The 24,712-nt window shown below is 48.9% G+C and overlaps 1 protein-coding gene across 2 annotated transcripts; it reads left to right on the forward strand.

Annotated features, from left to right (window-relative positions):
• Nucleotides 1–5,373: 5,373 nt before the first annotated feature.
• On the forward strand, nt 5,374–24,677 carry CCDC92 (coiled-coil domain containing 92). 2 transcript variants are annotated; one of them, XM_075434328.1, is made up of 4 exons: nt 5,374–5,535; nt 19,459–19,605; nt 20,319–20,360; nt 21,875–24,677. In XM_075434328.1, the coding sequence occupies exons 2-4, from the start codon at nt 19,476–19,478 to the stop codon at nt 22,648–22,650; spliced, it is 948 nt and encodes a 315-aa protein (XP_075290443.1). In that variant the 5' UTR covers nt 5,374–5,535; nt 19,459–19,475; the 3' UTR covers nt 22,651–24,677. The 2 variants fall into 2 exon arrangements, with proteins under 2 accessions (XP_075290443.1, XP_075290444.1); XM_075434329.1 differs by having other exon boundaries at nt 5,398–5,422.
• The last annotated feature ends 35 nt before the right edge of the window (nt 24,678–24,712 follow it).

A 24,712-nucleotide genomic window follows, 5' to 3' on the forward strand; every position in this document is an offset into this window, starting at 1 on the left:
GAGCTGACTCAGGGGCTGATGCCTTCTCCCAGCCAGCAATTGTAGCAATGTTTTACAGTCGGGGAGTAGGTCAATTCACTTGCACATTTAATGGATAAGGGCAGCTTGCACTAAATGAGCTTTCTGGGCAATCTATGATATCAGGGATGCAAAATCCTTCTGGCTGCCTGCTGCTGCGGGGAGCTGCCTGCATGCACTTCCAGAGCAAGGCCTGGCAGATCTGTTTGCAAATGATGCTCTCGTGTACTAAAAACCAACACGCAGATGCATGTGCAGATCAAGGCAGCCCACTCCCACCTTCTGATCCTCCAGCCCTGTGTGTCAGCCCGGATTAGGCTTCTCCTGGATCCTGACCCGCTGTCTCCAGCTCTGCTCCTCAATAGATGCCTGAGCTTCGGTTTCTGTCCTTGTCATCAGATGTTCTGCAGCAGGAGGCTTCCTCTTGCACCAGGAACCCCACTGGCCTGAGAGTTGTGCAAACAAAGGAAAAACAATAACTAAAAACACTCTCTGCCTGAAGGAGCTGACAGCATCTCCCTTATTTCTCCCAGCTTCTGTAAATAAATCCTTGGTAATGTCACTGTTTTTCAGAGGACGATAAAAGGAACTGTCGTCGCTCCCTGACACGGACTGTTCCGGCCATTCACTAGGCTTTCCCCTCCCTCTCCCACGCAGAGAGAATTTTGTTAAAAATTAGATCTCATCTGATGACTGCTAATTATCTTAGAGGCTGTTGGTAAGCTGCAGCAAAGGGACCAAAGACAGCGCTTAAGAACAGCCCTGCGGGAGGAACGCTGGCTTGGCCGGTGTCACTGAGCAGAATTAGGCCTTGGGTATTTTAACTGATGCTTCTTCAATAGGATGTTTGATGGCAGAGGCACGAAGTAAGAATTAGTATAGAAGTCTCTATATGCACACACACGTAAATTTGGTTCTGATTTTTTAAATCTTCTCTTTTGGAACCGGTGGGGGTCACATCACCCTTCAGATTTTAACGTTTTGGTTGAATTTCACCCTGGCTCTTGTTCCCAACTCCATGCCAAGCTCTGGGAAAGACACTGCCCGACACCCTTCCTCTTGTCCTGCCCCCAGCGCGCTGCTGTCGAGAGCAGAGGATTCGTGTGACAACCTGCAGGGAGAGGCAGCCGCTCCAGCACCGTCTCCTTCCCCACGGGGTGAACGTGAAGCTAATCCCAGATTCTCATCTCAGCTGCACTGATCTAATTAATAGTAACTCTTTTGGCTTTATAGGGTGGAGGGTATCTGGATTTAGATCTGCATTACCGGAAACAACACCTGGCCAGCTGTGCATGTTGCTATTACAGATGAACGGCAAAGAGAAACAACGTCCCTGTGCAGTGACACAGGAGAGGTGATGACCCTTCTCTGCTTCTAGCTCTGCAGCCTGCTGCTGTCTCCTGTCCCAGTAATCTGTGCCCTTTAAAAAACAAAGCAAGCAAAAGAAAATAAGGAGAGAGAAGCACCTTAAAAGCAAAGAGCCAGCAAGAGTGGGAAGATGCACTGCCTGAAAAGTCTTGAAAAATCTCTGTCCCTGCTCCTAGCAGAGCCTGGAGAGCAAACCCAAGACCACAGAAAGCATGGGGTAGGCGGCAGATCATCTGAGGCGGACACAGGATGGGGTCAGCCATGCCCCAGCCTCTCCCTAATATCTTCCTGCACTTATCTCCCATTAACTAATTAGCGTGGGCTTTTCAAAGTATGCATGGTGACTCCACCAAGTACACACCAATTTCCACTCAGCCTTTTACGTAGTCCCTCCCTCTGTCCCAGACAGCACGGAAGGGAGGAGAAGAGCCCAGAGCTGGTGCTGGCAGGCAGGTGCTGCTCCTGCCGCTGTCAGCACGGCTGGGAACCCTCCTTCCTCCACTGTCTGCCCAGGCTTTGCAGCCATTTGATTCATTTCTACATATAAACATAGGAGATGTTTTGTGCAAGCAGCCTGGCACCACTCCAACGCAGCCAGGACAGCCCGTGGAGGGCACGCACAGCGACGTGGCGGGGGATCAGAGCGATATTTCAGCTGGTCCGGAGGCAGACTGGCCAACCTGCGACTCCCCGCTTAGCAACAAGGTCCTGGCAATCCGTACAGATGATTGCATCCCGCCAAATCCGGGCAAATCCACCCGCGCAAGGAGTTCTCTGCTCTGCAGAGCTTGGCCATATGGCTGAGGAATAAGCCATGAAGGGACGGAGGTCTCTGAACTGAAGTCCAGGACTCAGAGGTCCTTAGATCTGGAGTCCACTTGCTGGATTTTCTGCCTGATCCTGTCAAATCACGGGAGTCAAGAAATCTGGCTTTTATCTCAGTTTCCCTGTGCATTTTCTGCCTATCTCTGGTGTGGTTGCTTGGAGCCAGTCTTTGAAAGGACGCCTGCAGTTTTCACAGAGTTGTAACTGCAGGAAGCACTGATGGTTACAGCGGAGGTACAACCCACAGGCAGCACAGGGCCTTGAGGACGGCTGCACAGCATATCACAGCTTTTTGTCAGCTCTGATTTTGGCGGAGCATAAACAGCCCGACATTCTCACTTCGATGGATTGGGGATTTGAATTTCTGGGGAAAACCCCCTTGGCCATTTCCAAAGCTCAGGAGTCGTGACCGGGGCCAGAGCTTCTCCTCCAGCCCAACTGTGCACAGAGGAGTCGCTGAGCTATAATTAACTGTATCACACAGCATCCTCCTCTTCGGGATTTTCGAAGAGCTTTGCAGATATTAATGTCACAGAATTACCATGCTCGCAGCACCCTGCAAGATGAAGATATTGCCGCTTTGAACATGAAGAAACTGGAGCAGCTCAGCAGGCCGCTCGCCCGGCGAGGGGCAGCAGCTGCCGACACGGAGCAGCCTGTGAAAGGACGACAAGTCGGGGTGATGTCTGCAGGCTGAAACTCCACAGAACCAAAAACGTCACAGAAACGAGGGGGACATGGAAAAAATGCAGAGGGACTATTTCAGTTTTATTTCTGAATGAATGTATTTTCATCCAGGGTGTCCAGTTCTGGGCTCCCCAGTTCAAGAAAGATGAGGAGCTACTGGAGAGAGGCCAGTGGAGGGCTACAAGGATGAGGAAGGGACTGGAGCATCTCTCCTACGAGGAGAGGCTGAGGGAGCTGGGCTTGTTCAGCCTGGACAAGAGAAGGCTGAGAGGGGACCTTAGAAATGCCTACAAATATCTGCAGGGTGGGTGTCAGGAGGATGGGACCAGACTCTTTCCAGTGGTGCCCAGCGACAGGACAAGGGGCAACGGGCACAAACTGAAGCAGAGGAAGCTCCAGCTGAACATGAGGAAGAACTTCTTCCCTCTGAGGGTGACGGAGCCCTGGCCCAGGCTGCCCAGGGAGGCTGTGGAGTCTCCTTCTCTGGAGATATTCCAGACCCACCTGGACGTGGTGCTGTGCAGCCTGCTCTGGGTGACCCTGCTTCGGCAGGGGGCTGGACTGGGTGACCCACAGAGGTCCCTGCCAACCCCGACCGTTCTGTGATTCTGTGATCCCTTTGCTTTGAACATGTTTTCCTTACGTGGGTTGCAAGGTCTCTTTCTGCCGTAGGGATGCCACATCCGAAGGCCAGCTAACACAAAGCACTCAGTTTCCAGTGACACAGCCGGGGGTTTTTCCTTCGTCTGTGTTAGATTATTAGGGATCCACATCAGATTTAACATCCTTGTGTCTCTCCTGCCAGGATGATTCACATGGCAAATGCATTTCTTTTTTGGCACAGGTCCTGACTGAATCAGCTTCTCGGACTAGTTCATCACCTAATGGGCTCCTAAATTAAGAGTCCGCATTTTATACAAAAAGCGGGATGGATCGGAGATAAAATGGAAGGAAAACCGTGAACAGGAGAGGGCTGCTTCGCTGGGTCTCCGTCTGCCTGACGTTGCAAACCGGTGGTTGAGTTCAGCCTTGCACCGCGCAGCCCACACTGGCGGGACCCCACCGTATCTGCGCCTTCCCACTGCAGGGCCACTCTCCGTCACTGCTAGCGCACCTCAATCCCTCCCGTACCGGCCTCTTCACTTCCAACGCCCATTTCAAACTGCTCGTCTTTGACTGAGAACTAATGAGCTTTCTTAAAAATCTTTCCCTCTAAGTAATGTTGCGCTCCGTTGCTTCTGGAGCGCGAGGTGCAAAGCACGGGTAGATCTGTTCTCCGCTTCCTCACAACCCCACTGAGGGTCCGTAGAGCTGCCAGCATGCAGCTCGGCACTGAATCTTATATTGGTTAAGGCCTGAAAATAGTTACCTGTGTTTGGTATGGTACTTCTTGTTCCTTAGAAAATTAACTTTTAGGAACATTAATTGGCTTTTTCCGTTGGCTGCTTTAAAGAGTCCTATCTCTGAATTTTGAAGTCCCTTATAACGAGGTGTTTTCTTCCCATCCCAGACACCGCAGAGACGTCGCGCTGGGCTCTTCCCAACGTCCGCCGTGCACAGGGGTGACACGCTGGGCACGGGCAGGTCCCCGACTGCCCCCGCCTTCCTGTGCTCCTGGCTGGGGGGGGATGTCCTGCACATACGTGTCCTGCACATACGTGTCCTGCACAGGCACATACATGCACATACACGCACATGCACGCACATACATGTCCTGCACAGGAACTGCACATGCACATACCTGCACATACATGCCCTGCACATGGACATACATGCACACACATACATGCACATGCCCGCACATGCCTGCACATACATGCACTTGCAAGCACTGCACATGCACATACATGCACATACACGCACATACATGCACACACATGCCCTGCACAGACACTGCATATGCACATGCATGCACATACATGCCCTGCACATACCCGCACATACCTGCACATACCTGCCCTGTGCAGGCACATACATGCAGATGCACGCACTGCACAGGCACATACATGCACATAAATGCCCTGCACATGCACATACATGCCCATACCCGCATATATCTGCCTTGCACATGCCCATACCCGCACATACCTGCCCTGTGCAGGCACATATATGCACATGCACGCACTGCACAGGCACTGCATATGCACATGCATGCACATACATGCCCTACACATGCCCATACATGCACATACCCGCACATACCTGCCCTGTGCAGGCACATCCATGCACATCCACGCCCATACACGCACACACACGCCCATACACGCACATCCACGCCCTGCACATGCACGCACGCACCTGTGCACGCGCATCGCCAGGTGAGAGCACGCGCTCCCCGCTCCCGAGCGCGAGGGCCAGGCGCACGCCCCCCGCCCCCACGCGGTGGGCGTGGCTAAGGCTGGGCCGGTGACAGCGCTGACAGCCCCCCCCCCGTTGCCATAGCGACGGGCCGGGCTGCCGCAGCCGCACCTGCGCCTGCGCCGCCGCCCCCAGTCCCGTCCCCCGTCGTCCTCCCCCGCGGGCGGTAAGTGCCGGCCCCGCCGGGCGCCCCGCGACTCCTTCGGGCTGGCGGCGAGGGGTGATGCGCTCCGGCAGCGGCTGACCCGGCGGCGAGGGGTTGGGCGGGAGCCGAGCCAGGTGAGGGGCCGGGGGGGCGGCAGCTCCGGGCCGGCTGAGGGGACCGCGGGAACCGTTACGGCCCCCTGTCACCCCCGCCGCGGGCCAGCCGAGGGGGATCCCCCGCGGCTGGGTGCGGGGCGGCCGCGCCGTGAGGGGGCTGAGGCGCGGCGGGTCCCCGGGGGCTGCGGGGCGCCTCAGCAGGGGCGGGGGCGGCCGGGCCGAGCCGCGCCTCAGGGCGGGAGGGCTCTGCCAGGCAGCGCGGGGTGGCTCCCGGTGCCTGCTTTCCTCTCTTTAACGCGTAAAAGGCCTTTTTTAACCCCGAGAAAAGCTTGCGCTGCAGCTCGCCTCGCCCCGTATCTTCCCGGTTCTGCGCTCGGGGCAAGGACGTTTCCCTCATTTCTGTCTGCGAACGCACCCGAGCTGAGGAGGGCGCGGCCCACCCGCCTCCCCCCCCGCTCTCCTCCGCACCATACCCGCGGGCTCCCACCCCCCCCGCCGGGGCATGTCTGGGGGCTCCACCCGCCGGTCTCCCTGCGTGCGGTGCGTTTTCCCCTCAGGACGCGACAGCGGGGTCTCCACGGGTGGCAAAGGGCCTGCGAGCAGCAGGGTGGCCGGGTGGGGAGTGGTCCTCGGTCGAAGCGAGGAGGTTTTTTGGCTTCCCAGGAGAACATCCGTGTAGGTGGCAGGGGAGAAGCGCAGGGCGTCCTCGGGCGCGGGGGTGCTTCCAGCCGCAGAGCTGCTGGCTCTGCCTGCGCCGGTCGGGGGGGGGGGCCGCGGGGCCCTGCCCACCGGGGTCTGCCTCGGAGAGTTGGGCTTATTAAATTGTGTAAAGCTGAGGCGGTGGAGGTGAATAAAACCAGAAGCTGAGGCAGCCCCGAGGGTGGAATTGTCCGTTTTGATCTGCATTGCAGGTGCAGAAGAAGCATCCAGGGTAGTTGTTGGCTTTGCCTACATGGTAAGACGCTGAAGCTTAAAAAAGCTTTATTGGTGCTTTTGCAATATAAATTATGCTCCTTAATTAAAAAAAAAAAGGATGTGACTGTAAATACAGTGCCTTTTTCCATATAACTTGCTCATTTAGCAAATGTAATTCTGTAGTGCTTTATTATGAACCTCTGGGAGAGGCTAGGCTAAATGCAGACATTTATGCTCTTAAACTGCACATTGCTTCTTGATTTGACTATTTAAAGCAAGTACTTTATAAACAGATAGTGGCAGGCTTGTAATATTATTTTTTCACACTTTTGGTTGTACTGAGGTTCCAGCAGTCATTTTTTTTAATGAAAGAACAAAGATCAGGAGGTCATAGCAGAGGAAAGTATCAGATGCTTAAGTAAAAAAAAGAATATCAGCTAAACTGATGCATAACTACTTGTTTTCATCCTGCTATCATACTTCTGCTTAATGTATCTTTAAAGTTTCTTCCCCCATCCCCTTAGAATAGATGGTCTCGTGACCAGTCCAAATACTGTATGTGGCTTTCAGTCCAGTAGTTTTTGCAAACTCTAGAATAGCTATCTTATTTCATTCCTTAAGTTGTTTCCTTTACTTCAGATTTCAGGTATAATTGCATACTTTCAGGGCTTTTAAATGATTTTTTATTTTTAAATGCATGTTGTCATTGGAGTTGCAAAAAACCAAACTGTTCCTCTCTGTGCCCTATTTCAAGAGGCCGTAGGTATTAAGGACAATATATTTGTTTGCCTAGATCTACTGTGTAGTCAATCCTTTAGCAGCGGAAGGCAAAATAAAAACTCCCCAGTGCTGTTACTCCTGAATGTGGACCAGAATGTAAAGTAAAATACTTCTTGAACATTATAAACAGTATGACAGAGGGAATACAGTTGTAATGAACTAGTTTGGAAGTTTACTTCTGCTAGTGTGTTAATCTCTCATTTCTAGGTGTCTCATTACTTTGTTATGGCTTAAAAAATGGTGTTTTAAAGTAGCAAGACTTTGAAGGATTGCTTTTATATTCTCAGGATTCACAATGTATTGCAGTACTTGTGTAAACAGAATGCTATTATGTAATTCCTCTTACTCAAGTTCAGGTTTAACTTCATTTTCCATAGTAAAGTTTCAAAAAATGTAGCAAATTGTCATTTACTTTGTACAGAGAACAGACACCATCTTTCTGAAACTGTTAATAGTGCTTAAGAATTTATTTTGCTGTCAGGTGACACTTTCTGTATATATTTGTGTATCAATATATATGTGTGTCTGTCTGTTAGTAACAGTGGTGGGTTTTGAGGAGCAGTGACGTATTGAAAAATCGGTGTGTCAGGTAACGTGATGCTGTAGGGAAATAGCTAAGTGTGTTCTGGCTAGACAAGGCCATAGCTTTTCCTACTGCTGGTTTAAAAAGCAAAGCCACCGGTGAAGAAAGGAAAGATCTAAGGATTCTGGTGTTGCAAAAAGCGTGAAAAGTCTCTGGTTTGGCTTTCTGCAGCCTCTTTGATGTCCGCTGCAGCACACAATAAAACATTGTGAGTAGCTGCGAAACGTTGAAAAGCATAGACATAAGTCCGTGTGCCTTGTTGCAGCTTGCACGCTGTTGTTACTGATACAAATATGCTGCACTAAGCTAATATTGTGTACCCCTAACGAGCACTATCGGAACAGTCTCTCACAGAGCTTGTCCTGTCCGTGGGAGCTATGGTACTGAGTGCTGCTGCCCGGAGCGAGGAGGGTGCCCTTTGTTCAGGCAGAAACCTTACCGCTGGAGCTCTGGTTTCCTTTGCATCTGCACCGCGCCAAAACAAACTCTCCGCTCCCTTCTTGCATGCTGTCTAATGTGATACCTGCAAAAGCAAATGCAGGTAACAGAAAGTGCATTTAGTAGAGCCAAGTTTGAATGTTAGCCCCCCCCCCCCCCCCCCCCCCCCCCGCCCCAGCTGCTACCTGCTGCACCTCAGCTCCGATTCCTTCACTTGCTTGATGAGACCTGGCATCCTTCATGTATCTGGCTGTAGTATCTTCAACGAACGTGTGCCCAGGTAGTCTCTGTGCACGTTTTGAAGTGACGTGAAAAATTGTGTTCATCTAAACAAGGATATCCCACAGTGTGATAATGGGTGTTAGTCAGTATCTCCATGTGACCGGTGAATAATTTTGTGTAATAACATTTTACGGTTACCTAGCAGCTCATTAGCTCATTTCTCCTGATGATGTTAAAGAGCATGGTACTATAAATGGGAGCAATACATTTATTTACTGCTGGGAGTTAGAGGCATGACAGAATATTGCTGAAAACAATGTCCTTGGGAGTGTATCAGAACTTCTGCAAGCTGTTTGTTTGGGATTTTTTGAAATAATCCTTGAAAAGTCTTTTATTTGGATCACTGTTTCTTTCCTGCTGTTGAGGAACATGTTTACTCTCATTTCACTCCTAGATAATCATTGGTTTGTACTTAAAATGTTAAAATACATTGCTGCTTGTTGGCCCTAATTATTTGGGTGAGAGACAGGATTTAAGATCAATGTTACTAAAAAACATTGCTTGACTGAAAACTGTAAAATGTCATGGCTTCTCCCTAAGCAGGCAGACGGCTGCCTCTAGCAAGGCTGAAAACACGCCAGGGAACAGCAGCTCCCTGTAATCGGGGTGAGTGCCCAGAGGAAGGGCACCAAAGGTGCGGTGCATCCCACCTCTGCGGAGTGGAGGTGTGGAGCTAAGGAAGTGTCCCTCTGTGCAGGGCAAATCGTACAAACGATGTCAGCAGCAGCAGGGTTCCTTTGCAGTAAAAATCTGTGCTTGTTTGCTTTCCGTTCCTCACAAAAGCTTGATTTAAGCAGTGTACAGTGTTATTGTCTCGATTGGAGATACCTGGGTTATGTAAGTAAGAGTACAAAGCACCTCTGTTTGAAATTCTTTTGCCTTGGCATCCTATTTACTTTAAAAAAAAAAAAAAAAAAAAGAAATTTTGCTTAAGAAAGGACTTGGGCACAGGCCATCACCATGACTAGATTTCCTTCATCAGCAGGTCTCAAAACCTTTACTTTGGCAAAGTGGAGACCAATTTTTGTATGTTTGATCACAGTTGCTGTTCTAAAATAATAAAATCAATGGCTTGTGAAAGAGCATCGCAGAATGCATTAGGGAAAAGCACACTCCTCAGCCTGTTCAGCTCGCCTGAAAAATTGTGGTGCTGTTGTGTAGAGCTGCTGTTACACTAGCTGCTCTCTGTAAATGGATCTCTCCTAGGAGGACAGCTTGCTCTAGGGCTTCGTTGCCTTTTGATGTGTTTCACAAATATTCCAGGTAAACTGAAAATCCTCATTTCTGCAGCTCTTGCAGGGGGAGCTGAAGCTCAGGTGAGTGCCCGGCGCTGGCGCTGCTGCAGGAGGCAGTTCTGCCTGCACCACCCACCTGCCCTGCTTACAGATTTTTTAATTGTTATTGTTTTTCCCCACCTTCCCCTTCAGCTGCACAGATGCCTGCAGTGCTGCACGGTGAACCTGTCACCGGCAAAACAGGCAGTGGAAAAACAGCCGACCAGTTCCCTCGCGTGGGTCACTGAGTGACCAGGAAAGTGATTTCGAAGCGTTTCAGAACCATGACAGTAAATTCTTGCGCAGTATGTGCGAGTGGAAGGGGTGGGACAGAGTCACGGCTGGACTGGATAGCTGCATGCCTGTCTGGCGGCACGTTATTGTCCAGCTATGGGGAGAAATGCCCAACCAAGTCACACGTGTGAACCCAGCCTAGTAATTTTTTTTTGTTTGTGTTTCATTAAGCCTTCAGAACTGGGAAATTTTTTTTAAATGACACAAATACATATTCTCTGAATTCTTGTGCGATTCCCATGTTACTGATCGTAGAGAATAAAATTAAAAGAGAACATCAAGTGTTCGTAAGTGAATATTTGATATCTGAAAAAAAACCCTTGACCTTTCCATGGTATAGTATTATTTCTAAGCATAACTTTGGAGTTATACTTAATATATTCTTGTACAAAAACCTCCCACAGCCCACCTTACTAGCGTAAGTCCTGATTCAGCTGTAATTGAAGCTGGAGAACTTTCTGAATGACTTTGAAAGAAATAGGATCAGGCTCATTTTACTGTGTAACACTGATACTGCGTTAGTCTGGGGGAGCTGAATATTAATTTCCTTTTCATTCCCCTTCCGCCAAAAGAAATTGACTTTAGTAGAAAGACTAAGGTGTCTTTTTGCAATATTATAACTGACTAGCTGTGATCGGGGTGCAATCTGTGTTCTGTGGCTTGATGGAGACTATATTAAAATAACAAAGTACTTTATCCTTGGAACGAAGGGGTAAATGAAGTGAAGGCCACACGTCAGGGGTGTGTGCTAGAAAGCAGAAGAGAACCAATCTGTTCCTCTAAGTTAAGATATAGCCTTACTCGTGAGAGATTTCACTTTAAAAAAACATAAAAATTGCGTGGACTTCGTTGTTGTTAAAGGGTTCTTTTGAAGTAATTGTTGTTATTTAGATAACCTGTTTCCCTACCATGAGTTATACCCAGATTTTCATTGGCTGTCTCTTCTTGACAGCTGCACAGGCGTTGCATTGGATAACCGGGTATCGGTCAGAATAGTTGTACCTGTATAGAATGCCAGGGCAGGACCATTTGATTTGATTCTCTACTAGTATCTGTCACGGTATCTGATTACTTTTAGTCTTCTTCCATTGTGACGGCTCTGGGGTTGTGTCGTCTCAAGCACAGAGAAGACTCCATCTGAAGTACGCTGGTTGGTCCTCATGACTTCAGGTAGACAGTTGGGTGCGTAAGCAGTCAGCAATTTCTGTGCAAAGGACCAGCTTGTTCCTTTAGCACATCTGGAAGATTTAATCCATTGCTACCAGGAGTGTGTCCACTTAATTATTCTTTCTGCTGCCATATCAATTGCTGTTGGAGTAACAAAAAATTATTTTCTTACTGAAATACTAAAACCTGTGCTTCCTCAGGGACACTCAGAGATGAACTGGAAAGAGTCTGCAGAATCTCTGATCAGAAAATGAAGGGGAAGCCAGGGAGGGAAACAACTGAGTAAAATAGCATTGAAAAGCGGTAGAAATGGGAAAGGAGCTGAGAAAGCAAAATTATATCCTTCCTCTGGGAGGAGAGTGGCACGTTTCCTTTTTCCCCTTAGTGATCTCCAGGAAAGAGCTACTAATTTTGCTTGGCTTAGAACACACAAACTGAAAGAACATGAAAACAAGCTATTGGGGCAGCAATGACGTGTAAGTATTGTTTAACACAGAAGGCAGAGGAAGAGGGGGTAGAGTTGTTGCTGTCAGCCGTACTCGTTACGGATGAGGGAGCACTGGAGAAGGGGAAGGACATGCAGGGGGTGGTCGTGTAGGCCTAGCACAGTCTGAAAAGCAGGGCTTCAAGAAGTGTTGAAGTGGTTAAAGTGGTTTGGTCTAACACACAGATGGGTGAGGGGCGGCCGTAAATCTGGAACGGTGTAGTAGGCTGTTACTCAGCTGTGTTACTGCCGGATCTGCATTAGTAGAAGTGTAATGGTATCGGATGGGCTGGGAGGGCTTAAAGCAAATGGCCGAGCAGAAAGATAGCAAAGCCCTCGAGGTGGCGGTGGAGACTGCAACGTTTCCTTTACTATGTCCTTTGAAATAAGCTGAACAAACACTTCGGGGATGGCGTATGTCTCTGGAGATGGAGAGCTGATCTAAGCAAGGAACAGCAAAGTGTCTGTCAGTTGGGCATTTTATCACTGGAGCTACATTAGTTAAAAACGTTTGGTCAGTTCAGTGGCAGTCTTTAAAATGGGGACTGGCTAAAACTTTGAAAGTTTTTCCAAGAAGACTCTTGTATCCTTAATTATGTCTTGAAATTGTATTTTGTGTAGCATACAGAAAGCATTTTGGCAGCTTTTTCACCTTTTGAGGGGGCACTGGCTAGATACCAGTTGAGAGGAAAATGCCTGCTTCGTGTTTCGAGAAGATTTGGATATGTGTTGGCAGGGAGCTAAAGCAGCTTCTCGGGTGATAGTCACCCCATCCATGTAAAGGCAGGTTATTCTGCTTTGTTTAGTGGATACCAGACAGGAATGAAAACGTTAATAACTGCAGTTGTTTCGGCTTCCTTCCAGTAGCTTCCTTTGGACCGTCTCTAAAGTCACAGATTAGCATCTCCCTCTTCTTACCCTGCAGTGGGGTGTAGAGATGCTCTGATTTTGTTCAAAGGCACTTAATACACGGCCTGATGCTTATTCTGTGAAATATATTGAATTCTATTCCAATACTTTAGGTTGAAAAAGGCCTGGATGACTTGAGGCGCGATCTTTGAGCTGTCTCCAGATCTACATTCCTAGCTATATCTAGAAACATTTTGTGATGGTGCTGAGAAATGAGAAACTGTGCAGGTTTGAAGGGTGGAACGCGGCATACCACCCGGATAAAGCTCGCGTAACTGTGACAGGTTGGGCACTGCTGGTGTGCAGCGCAAGTCTTGCTGTGAGACATATGCATTCGTAGGGGGAGTTTGCCTAGCTCTGCATTGCACAGTTCCTTTTGTGTAAGAACATAGCAGACTTTTTTTTTTTTTTAAAGTAAGTTGCTTTGGAGACGACGGGAAAGGAGGAGAAACCATAGTGATGTAACTGTTCCACGGTGTGTGCAGCTACAGCTTTCCTCCCAGCATTGGCTTAATTTATCTGACAAAATCCAGCCAGAGACTGGTTGCTCAGCGCTGTCCCACCGACTTCCATGCTGAGAGAGTGGAGCTTGCTCACCGGGGCTGTTAGGGGCTCAGATGACTTCTGCATTTCGCTGTTCTGCTTGCGCTTTTTGATGGTAACCTTGTTCTTGGTTGCACATTCTTTCTTGTTTCAGAGAGCAGGAGATGAAATCAGCTTAGTGCAATCCCAGAACCGCTTTATAGGATTTCCTCTTTGAAACCCCACTGGCAGATGTACCTGAATAGATTTTTTTTTTTCTTTCTTCCTTTAGCCTGGCCCCTCCCAAGACTGTTTTCTGTAAGATCTTGGGTGCCCATGAGAGCAGTTGTTGGATGTGATTTGTGATGGAGTGCTACGCACCAAGAAACAGGGGGTTAAGAATGGTTAAGCAACTTGGAGTAGCTGTAAATTTCGCTAACCAAACTCCCTGGAATGAAGTCAAAGCGTCTGCACAGGCGCATGAGAAAACGTTCACTGACTTGTATTCAAAGAAACCATTATTTCTTTTTGATTGTATTTGTTTCTTTTTCATTACATCTCTGAGTCTACTCCCATTTAAAAAACTTTGTGACTGAGATTGCATGGGTCAGTGGGTCTCACTTGTGTTGTATCCTGTGAGCTGCTGGCAAATTTGAGACTAACAGTAAATAAAATGTTTTATGCAGTCGTAGTAGCTTGCACAAATGGTATACTTGGGAACGCAGAATTAAAGGGGCGCTGTTAATTTATATCAGCTTTTTCATGTTTCAGTGCATGGTTTAAATTTGTGACAGTTGTCAATGTATCTGGCTTTAAAAATCAGTTTATATTTCTGCATGGTGTCCTCTGATCTTTACACAGCCTACATAAACAAGGAAGCTGATCAGCTGTAAGATGTTATGAAACGTACAAAATATGCAAACTGACTGTAAGTGGGGAAAACAAAAGCCTTCAGTGTTTTAATAAGCCAATTATTTGAGTATTTAATAATCTAATCATTCAAAACTAACTGACTTAGAGAACTAGTTGTATGCAAATGACTTCCCGGTCATAAATGAGTATATTTTCCTGCTGCCACTTCTTTTTAAAAAAATCCTCAGCACAGCCACCACCCCACAAGACACCATTTTCAGCCAATATGCTTTAAATGGAAATACGTGATTTGGTTGGACTTCTTAAGGGCATAATCACACTAAATCATAACGGTCTGGAAAACAAACAGCCCTGAATCTGCGCTGAACCAAGTAATGTCTCCTCTTGCCCTGTCCTGCAGAAGCGTCGGGGATGGGAGCATCCCGGAGGGTGTCTGCTTCTCTCCCAGGGTCTGTCCCGTTACAAAACACACGTGGTGTCTCCAGGCTCTTTAAGGTGGTCTTTATTCAGGTGTCTGATGATACTGCTGTAGTCTGACCTGAAAGCAGAACGGTTGCCAGAGCAGTCTTTAAAGAGTGGCGCCGGTCAGTATTCTCTATAGGGAAGTGAAGTCCTTCATATTGATTCTTGAGTAATTTCTCGGTAAAAGCCATTATTGAGCTCAGCAGTATTTTTTGTATAGTAAACAATTCCAAAATCACAAGCTACCACCAGCAAAGCAAGAAAAATAAAATAAACCCCTGCTGGCATAGCTGAAGAGATCAGAAGAAGGCGTGCAAGCGGTTTAAGTAGTGTTTAAGGCGTGAAGCACAGTGCGTTTTGTACGTAGTGCACTGCACACCTGCTGAGACAGGTAGTAGTAAGGCCGTGTTTCCTGGAGGGAGTGCGACGGGTGTCCAGCTCCTGAGGTCCTGCTTTCAGGAGCGCTTCTCCGGGATGTCATGCTGAGAGGCTTTTCCCTCCTTTTAACCCCGTGTTTCTGATCTCTGGAACGGTCTGCCTAGTAAACTTGCCCAGGAGCAGACGAATTGCCTGGGTTGTTGGCCTGAGTTACTGTATAGCCTATCCATATTGTCGGTCTTCTTGTGTCCAGTTCAGCTGTATTATCTCCAGGGACATAAAACAATCGGATATCATTCTAGAAAGATAAAAGTTTTCTCTTTAGCTGGCTTCTGCTGTGGCAGTTTGGCCAACGTTTTAGTTAGGCACTGGCTAAAAAGTTCCTACAGGGAAAAGCATTGCTGAACTGAGAACTGGGTGAAATGCAGGTGAGCTGTGGGTGTCTGGGAGCTATTCAGGCTGCAGGTGTGAGGGGGTTTTTCGTCCCTCATTTGAGTGATACCAATTTCCTTGTAAGTTTGGCTGCAAAAGCAATCTAATACTGTTCTCATGAGCTTGATTGACAGATAACACACATCCAGTTGAAATCTGTTTCATCCAGATCTCAGTCTTTACTAATTCTAGGCCTAATTTTGTGGTTTAGATCTGGTGTAAAATAGGCACAAAGTGAATAGTGGCTTGGAATGTATCCTTACCAATACCAATCTGTACAACTCTAAGCAGATTTCATAGCAAACGCGTCTCTGTACAGCGACTGTCTACGCCAGCCACTTTCCCCTTCCCCTGCTCTTGCGGTGGGTGGTTCCGGCTGTTTCCCAGAGCACACGTGCCCGGATTGCGCAGTGTTTGTATGTAAGGAGAGGGGACTGCGGGGGGGGAATGGGGTTTGAACTGAAGCTGCTGCCCATGAGTTCTGTGGAAGCTGTGGCTTCACCGCGGTGGCCTTCCCTTTCCCTCGAAGGAAAGGAGGGAGTGCGGGCAGGCAGCAAGGCTGCAGCGAGGAGGAAAAGTGCTGGAAGGTTGCAGAAGGCTTGCGGGAAGGTCAGCCCTCCGACCCCTTCTCCTCCGAGGAGGGGCTGCAGCTAACATTCGTAGTGGATTAATTTAATTGCTCCCACTGATTAGCTTACCAGTCTGCAGGGGAGATGATGTTCTGGTGCTGATAATTTTTGTTTTCTTCCTAAGCCTATAAAACTAGCCTGTCTCTGATTACTTTTTTCTTCTTCAGAGTAGGTAATCCTAGTGTGATTTCGAAGATGCAACAGATCAAGGTGAAAAAAGAACTGAGATTAATAGTGACAGCCTTGTTTTGCTTTTTCTAACATTTAGAAACTAGTTTTTAAAGAACACATTTATTTGCAAGAGCTGAGTTATAAACACCTATGTTTTGTTGCTGGAGGTGAAGTCTTTCTGTGTTCACATCAGTCGCAGGTGTAAAGCCACCGTTGGTAACCATTGTGATAGTAAAGGCTTCGGGATATTGTGTGTAGGCTGTTCTGTCACCGAGCACTGTCAGTGCCTAGAGCATCTATTAGAAAATACATTTTGTGATTAAAAATTCCTTGTGAGCCTTGGTGTACCACGCGGGCTGAGGCTGAGCTCTGGCTGTGGTGAGGGCGTGGACTCTGCGGGTATCGTGATCACTGCAGAAATGGGATGGGTCGGGAAAGCTTCTGTCTGTCTGAAGTCAGCTCTGCAAACAAGATGATGTCACTTTGAAAATGTAACACAGCTAAAATATTATCAGTCTTCAAAATGACTGGTGCCCCGCAGCAATCGCTGTGGACTGCGCAAGTCCTCCGCTGCGGGGAGGGGGTTCCACGGCGGCGGGGGGTGATGTCCCAGCGCATCTGCTGCCAGGCTGCGGAGAGAGCCACCACTCAGATGGGCTGCTTTTCAGAAGCCATAGAGCAAGAACCTGTATGCACAGCTCAGTTTATTTCTTATTTAGCCAACCCAGAAACCTCCTCTTAGAATATTTTTTGGTTCATAATTTTGGCTTCTTTGCTAATGATGGTGATTGTGAAGTGACCCGTTCCACTCGACAAAGCACAAGTTGGCACCGTTACCCTCATTCTTCTTGAGCACTGGATTTAATCTTTGATCTCTGTTATAAAGTAACCAGGAACTCTGTTTTGCCCCTTGCACAGAAGTGGATTCCTTGAAAGTCTTTTATGCCTTCACTTTATTATTTTATAATCAACTATATGCTTCTGTAAGGAGAAGTCAGCTGATGATGTCAGTTAAGGTCACACGTGAAATCAGGAAGGCGCTGTGCATGTGTGTTTGTATTTATCCTACCCCCAAAAATGTTTTACCGAGGCGCAGGAGCGCTGGGTCCGATGTTCCTTTGGGGGGTAAAAAGCATAAAATTAAACGCAGGGCTGTGTTGTGTTTAGGAACGCCCAAAGTGTGTTACTTTCCCCGAGTGTATGCTCTACCTGTTTTAAACTTGCAGAATCAAATTTCTGTCTTAAAACTACATACCCAAAAGAGCCCAATGGAGAACACCTGACACGGCAAGAGGAGCCAGTGAAGGTGCCTGTGAGGCAGCTGCGGGACAGAATCGAGGTCTGTCTTACGCACAGCGTGCGGTCTTGTAGTTACGGACCCTGGCTGTGGTACCATTGCAGATGGTTGTCCCAGCAACGGGAGTCCTGATTCTTCACTTATCTTTGTAACCTAAGTACTGTAATTGTTTTTATAAAACCACACAGAACCATTTTTAGCCTTTAGTACAGTAATGATGAAGCAAGCGCTCTTTGTGCCTCAGTGGTGTTTAACCCAGCATCCTAGCCACGTTACGGGTCTCGCTCCTCCTTGGCTGGACTGCTCGGCAGCAGGCCAGGGCTGCTGTGGCTCCCAGCCCTGACAGGGCAGAGCAGGGGCTCTCACAGAGTTCCCTGTGCTGCTCTGCCCCCAGAAATTGTTTCTCCCACTGTGGCTTGTGTGACTCCCACTCAATATATGCTGCTGCCTGTCACTCCCGTGTCCCCGTTAGCCTGGCTCTCCAGATCTTGTCTGTGCACCTATTTTTGTGCTGTCTCTGTGCTCCTCAGCTGCCCAAGAAGGCAGCTGACTTCCCAGGGTTTTCAGAAAGCTTCCCAAGCAGGACAGCTTTCTTGGTAAGAAATTTAAAGTGGAGCAATGTGGAGTTACTAAGGATATATGTTTCTGGAAAGTTCTTCTCCTGTAGACCCAGCAGCCGCCATAAACCAGCTGTAGGTGGAGCAGCACCATGTTGCCTGGCTGTAGCAGCACTGCGCGCTCTGTGTGTGTGCAGGGAGGGGCAGCCATCACACGGTGACTTTCAGGAACTGCTAAGAATATGCCTGGGTGATTTTGTGCTTTGAGGTTGCAGGAGGATTGCATACTGTCATCGCTGTTCTTTCTCATCAGTACACTTATTTTCACTAGGAAACAGGACAATAAACAAAATCGTGTCGTGACAGAGCTGGTGACTAGATAGCACGAGGGACCTGGTAACTCCTGTTTGTGCTTCTTTGGTTGCTCCTCCAGGTACGCCTTGAAATGTCGCAGCAGAGAGCCCAGGGCTGTGCCTGGTGCGAGGAGCTATTTTTACCTCTGCAGCAGGGAATTCACTGGAGAGTCTGTGTCTGCAGCTCTGCCAGACAGATGCTTCGCGGCAGACTGGCCTGTGGGTATGCGTAAAGCCGTGGCTGCCTTATCAGGAGCAGCAGGAACACTGGCAGTGCAGGGCTCTTCAAGGATGCCTCCAGTATCGTACATTTAACCAGCTGTATCTTTATCTGAGTCTGTGCGCTGCTGTAGTCAAGGCCTATTTTTACAAGGCTGTTCCACAAGGAAAACCCAGCGGTGTAACAGTTTTCCATGCACTCGTAACCTAAGCAAAAGAAATCTGCTCATTTTCTCTAGAAACAAAACATTGTCCTTGTCAATCGTCGTGTTCCACGTCACCGGGGCCGTGTGGGCCTGCGCGGGGTACAGGATCCCTGCACTAGCACAGCTGGGGAGATGCGGTGGCAGCGAGCAGCAGCCAGAGCTTTCTCTCCTGCCGGTCCCGGTGAGCGCATCTCAGCCGAGGGCCCCGCAGCAGCCGCGTCCATGACGGTATCGCTGGGCCTGGCACTGTCAGACTCCCTGGTTCGCGTTTCTCAGTAGGAATGGTGCGGCTTAGTGCTTTCTTCCATGTTCTTGTCCAGGGATGTCACTGATTCCTGCATCCCTGGGGGTAAGTGGAAAACCCGCAACGAGACAGAGACACATACTACCCCATTTCTCAGAACTCCACTTTTATCTTGTAACAGGATTACTGTCTCGGTCTGTCTGAAGTTAATCCTTTAAATGCGTTAACTCCAAACAAGTGAGTTCCCTGCGCTGCTGTGGCCTAGAGTATAATTAGGCTTTCTATGAACTTACAGACTCCCAACTGAAACGGTCATGAAACAGAAAAACCTTCTGTAGCATTTGGTTGACCGCGTTATCGGTTCGTTCCCGGTAAATTCAGGTATTCCTGCTGAACCTGGCTGTCGAGTGAGAGACGGGAGTGTATGCGCAAGATGACTCCCTGTTACGTTCCTGCCTCCTTTCACTGGCAGGGTAACTGCACGTCAGGATGGCGACTCCAAACCTGGAGAACCAGCTGCAGAGTGCCCAGAAGAACCTGCTGTTTCTGCAGCGAGAGCATGCCAACACGCTGAAAGGCCTGCACGCTGAGATCCGCCGCCTGCAGCAGCACTGCACAGGTAGCTGCGGGGGGACGAGGGTGCGAGTTCTTCTCGCAAGGATAGAGTAACAGCTCCCTACTTCAGCAGTGAAACCTCAGCAACAAAGGTCACCCCCAGGGTATTTTTAGGGTGGTCAGCAGGTACCTCGGGGTGCAACTGTGTGATCATTAAGCAAAGATACTTCTTTTTTTAAAAAAGAAAAAAAGCATTTTGTCACCTGATAGTTATAGCTGTTTTACAGAATGGATAATTTGCAGTGGATCTCCTGTTACTTCTTTAGGTGGGGGGAAGAGTTAGTTGTAATTTTAGTGAGGTATGCCATTGCAAGCATGCTCACCAGGTGCTGTATGGCATAGATGATCACAGAATCGCAGAATGTTTGGGGTTGGAAGGAACCTCTGTGGGTCACCCAGCCCAACCCCCTGCCGAAGCAGGGTCACCCAGAGCAGGCTACACAGCACCGCGTCCAGGCGGGTCTGGAATATCTCCAGAGAAGGAGACTCCACAGGCTCCCTGGGCAGCCTGTGCCAGGGCTCCGTCACCCTCAGAGGGAAGAAGTTCTTCCTCGTGTTCAGCTGGAGCTGCTTCAGTTTGTGCCCGTTGCCCCTTGTTCCTGTTGCTGGGCTCCACTGAAAAGAGTTTGGCCCCATCCAGATGGGGTTCTAACAAAATGATCTTTTGTTCTAACAGAAATGATGTTGTTCTAAAAAAAATAACTTTTTTTTCCTCAGATTTAACCTATGAGCTGACTGTAAAGAGTACGGACTTGTCAGGTAAGGAATACATAGCATTTTTCCTTCAATGTGCATGTTAAACTTCCTCGTCTTTTTGAACGTTTGTATTTTCTCCATTACAAGTAGGTGAGAGTACTTTGCAGTGGAGATGTTGACTTTATAAATTGTAAAGGCATAAGGGTAGTTTTCTACTTTCCAGACTTACTGTTATTTATGAAGTAAATGTCACAAGTTCTTAACAAGGTCACACAGGAAATCTTTGAAAGAGCCAGGAGCAGAGCGTAGAACTGCCAACAGTCTCTCTTTCTAGGCAGTCCGTTCACTGCGTGCTGTATGAGAACAGGGAATGTGGATTTTAGGGGCAGAAGAGTGAGACTTTAAAACTTACCTGGTACTGCAATTACACCACAAAGCTTTTATTTATTTCATATATATGTACACATATGTGCTAGGTTCTAGTTATTTCAGATGTATTATGTTATCAACAGGTGAAGCACAGGAATAAAATACTCCCTGGGAGTAACCTCCGGGATCAGGGATAGCGTGGGACAGGACATGTGGCAGATAAGAGAGAACGTGGGCAAATTCAGCAAAGCAACTGAGCAGCTTTGCGTGTTCTCAGCGTTATTTCTTGATATTGCCGTGTTGCTCAGATGCTGCTCATCCCAGGATTTTCGGAGCAGGCGCTGTGTCGGTGATGCCACTGTGCTGATGCTGTGCCAAGCTCAGACACGGCCTGCTGTGGAGGGGACGATACCTAACACCTTACAGTCAGCAGCCCCGTGACACAGGGTGCTTGTTCTTGGAGAAATTCGGGCTGCTGGTCTCTGCTGAAGAGCTGGGAAGCCGCCCCGCTGTAACAGCCACGGGAAGGGTGATGAAATGGCCCCACATGCCCGACGGCGTGGGCGCAGAGGGACTGAGACGGCTCAGGCTGCTGGTTCCTGGTGGTGTGCCCTCGCTGGCACCAGCACCCTGGGGGCTACAGGGCAATGCGTCCTGCTCGTATGAGGAGCAGGCAGCTGGGCTGGGACACATCGTCCCCACAGAGACTCCTGTAGCAGCAAAGCCTTAGCGAAGAGGCACACCTCTGCCTTGGCGTCACGGGCTTCAGCTGCCCGTGGAGGGGTGAGGCTGAAGCCTGAGCACGTCTTCCCGGAGAGCTCTGACAGCTGCTCCGCCGCTCTTCCCAGCTAGCCTGGCATTTGCAGTGGGAGAAGTTCCTCTTAACCAGAGGAATTGCAGAATGGCTCCGATTGTGAGCCAGTTCAGCAAGCATGGCCTCTGTAATCCTTGTTCCCCAGAACACGTGAAGCATCTCGACGTAGCATGAACACTGTCAGACCATGGTGAGCGGCACTAGCTCATCACCAGTTCCTTAAAAGCTGTCACAGTGCTTCTGAAGATGAAGTAGTTTAAAATTGGAGTCTTAGCTGAAGTTAGTCTTTAGGATTCCTCTTGTAGCTTTGGGATGGCAACAGGAACCCTGTGGCACTGTTCTACCAAGGGGTTGTTGTTAACTTGGCACACTTCTGCTTTTCCTGTTCTTGTAGGAAAAGGTAGTTCAAGAAGTGACGAACTCAAAAGAAAGTGCGAAGATCTTGAAGCCCAGCTGAAAGTCAAAGAGGCTGAAAATAATGAATTACTGAAAGATCTTGAGCAAAAGAATGCGATGATAATGGTGCTGGAAAACACTATTAAAGAAAGAGAAAAGAAGTATTTGGAAGAGTTGAAAATGAAAAGCCATAAGCTCAACATGTTGTCGAGTGAACTAGAGCAGAGAGCGAGCACTATTGCCTATTTAACTTCTCAGCTGCATGCCACGAAGAAGAAGCTGCTGAGCTCCAGTGGGACTTTGGAGGGGACCCCTTCTGGCAGTCCCGTGCTGTCCAGCTATAAGCCGTCCCCTCCCAAGGATAAACTGCCGGAGACTCCGCGGCGCAGGATGAAGAAGAGTCTGTCAACGCCGCTCAACCCCGAGTTTGAAGAGGCCTACAGAATAGGGTCGGATAGCCGCAAGCTGCTGCTGAGAGAGCCTGTGGATGCCATGCCTGACCCCACGCCGTTTCTCTTGGCCAGGGAGACGGCAGAGGTACATCTCGTTAAGGAGAGGCCGTTAGTTATTCCACCGATCGCTTCCGATCGTGCATCCGGTGAATCGCACAGCCCGGCCCGGGAGAAGCCGCACAAGGCCCACATCGGGGTGGCGCATCGCATCCACCACGTCGCGCCATCCCAGCCGCAGCCGGAGGTGGAAACGCTGGCAGTGGATCAGGTCCACGGAGGCAAAGTGGTCAGAAAGCACTCAGGGACAGACAGAACTGTTTGAGGACAGGCACCGAAACGCTCTACTCCATTGCTATTTATGCACTGTGATCCTGTAGGATAAATAGCACCTGCAGTAAAGTTTCTTTTGATGCGCCATGCATGCCAAACTTCTTCCAGATACATCCTTAATAGATTACGCTCCTCTAATGAACCCTAACATGACTGTGTTCATATGGCAAGGTAGACGACTACTAAATGCTGTGGCCAAATCGGGGCTCCCTGACTGCTTGCTTCGGAGCGCTGCTCCCCTCACCGCAACTACACGTGTGGACAAAGGCACGGGCTGCAGGCTGCGTTATTGATCAACATCAGTGACAACAAACTTCGCTGTACACCTGCAGCAGTGTGCATTGGCTGTTAGCGTCTGAACTGTCGGTGGTTCTTTTGTCTTCACCGTGTGCGTCCACTCCATACACACGCAGGACCCGCGGCAAAGCCTCTCTCACAGTGGCATCGCAAGGAACGCAGATGCGTGTGTGCTGTCAGATGAACTGAGGACAGCTGCTCCTCCACCTGCACGTGCTCTCGGTTGCAAATCGCGTTCAGTTTCTCTTTCTCAAAGTCCTGAGAGTCCCAGCAAGTATTACTTGATGAATCCTCCATCCTTTGGTTTGTGGCTTTGTTTAAGTAAAAAAGAGGGGGAGGGGGGACGAAGCACTCTTTAAAAGGGTTAGCGAGCCTCACAGAAAGAGCATGGACAGGGGCTGGCTGGGCTTGGGTTTTTTTTAATTGAACGGCTCCATTTCGCATTTCACACTAGTCAGTACACTGCACTTGTCGCACCTTCCACACTGGCTCAGCGCTCCTTTCCCAGGGAGAAAACGTGACTGGCTATCCCATGCGGAAATGGTTCGTTATGCTCGAACCTGCACTTTTTTTGTAAAGGGATTGTTTTTGTTTCCTGAGAGCCTCAGTCTTGTTCTGGGCATCATCAGACAGTGCTGGCTTCTGCCAGCTTAGAAACCTGAGCTGTCCCTCTGAAATGTGTGTATTTAGTTTTAATTTTAACTGCTGTAACCACTTGGTACAGGAGGAGAACCTGGCATTCCTTGATTTTTGTCCTCATGGATTGGGATGGCCTTGCCTTGCACTTGCCCTGGTTCCCCTACTCCTTTCTAGTGAGCACCAGGTAGACAGACCCTACAGCTGTTAGACTACTTGATTAGTTTTTTATTATTTTTTTCCTAGGAAAGAAAGGCATACTGAGAGCTGTGAGAGTACGTACTTTTGGGAAAGGAGCACAAATTTGACCATTTTTCTTAAATTCCAATCGGCACCTCCAGCTCACCTCTGCTTCACTCTTGTCTGCAGCCTCTGAGTAGGACCAGCAAGAAACAATGGCTCCCAAATGCTGCTAAGCTTATGATGTGCCTTCAAAACTCGGAACGCGTAATCTCTGCGACAGCTGTGAAGGATTCCTGCCTGCCCTCTGCCCTCCCCTTGCCAGCTGTAGTCCGCCCCTCCTGAGCTTCTCCTGCAGCTGCCTGTTGGTGTGTGTCTCCCTCTGGAGCCTGGGATCACTGTCTGGCCGCTTCCCCCGCAGTGGCCCTGGCAGGGTGATGAAAGCTGTTCTGCCCAGCGGTGGTGGCACTGCGAAATTTCCTGTGCGGCATGACACCCGGCAGCAGGGCTGCTCCCTGTCGGAGCGGGCTCTGTGCCCTGCCCCGTGCGCCCTCACCTCTCGGCCACTTGCTGCGCGGAAGCCCAAGAAAGACTCGGCAGTGTTAGGCCTTGCCGGTCGCGCGGTAGGATTGGTTTCGTGGCTGGCGGGGAGGGACAGGGAAACGCTGTGTTGCTGGAAGACAGTTGGCTAAAGAAAGGTGGTTATTCTGTGGTTTACTATTTTTAAGTGTATTGCATTAACCAGCAGTGGTTTGGGGTTCTTTTGGTGGTTGTTGCCATATTTTTATGGCGATCTGTTGTATGACTGATTTACCCTGCCACTTGTTCACGGATGGTAGAAGGCACCGCTTCGAAGCACAGCAGAAGTGATGCTTTGGGCAATTAAAACCACTTCTTACAACCATACAGGCCAACCTCAGTCTTTGTGTGTGCGGGACTAA

This window comes from Opisthocomus hoazin, chromosome 13, assembly GCF_030867145.1.
Source record: "Opisthocomus hoazin isolate bOpiHoa1 chromosome 13, bOpiHoa1.hap1, whole genome shotgun sequence".
NCBI classification, from domain to species: Eukaryota; Metazoa; Chordata; class Aves; order Opisthocomiformes; family Opisthocomidae; genus Opisthocomus; species Opisthocomus hoazin.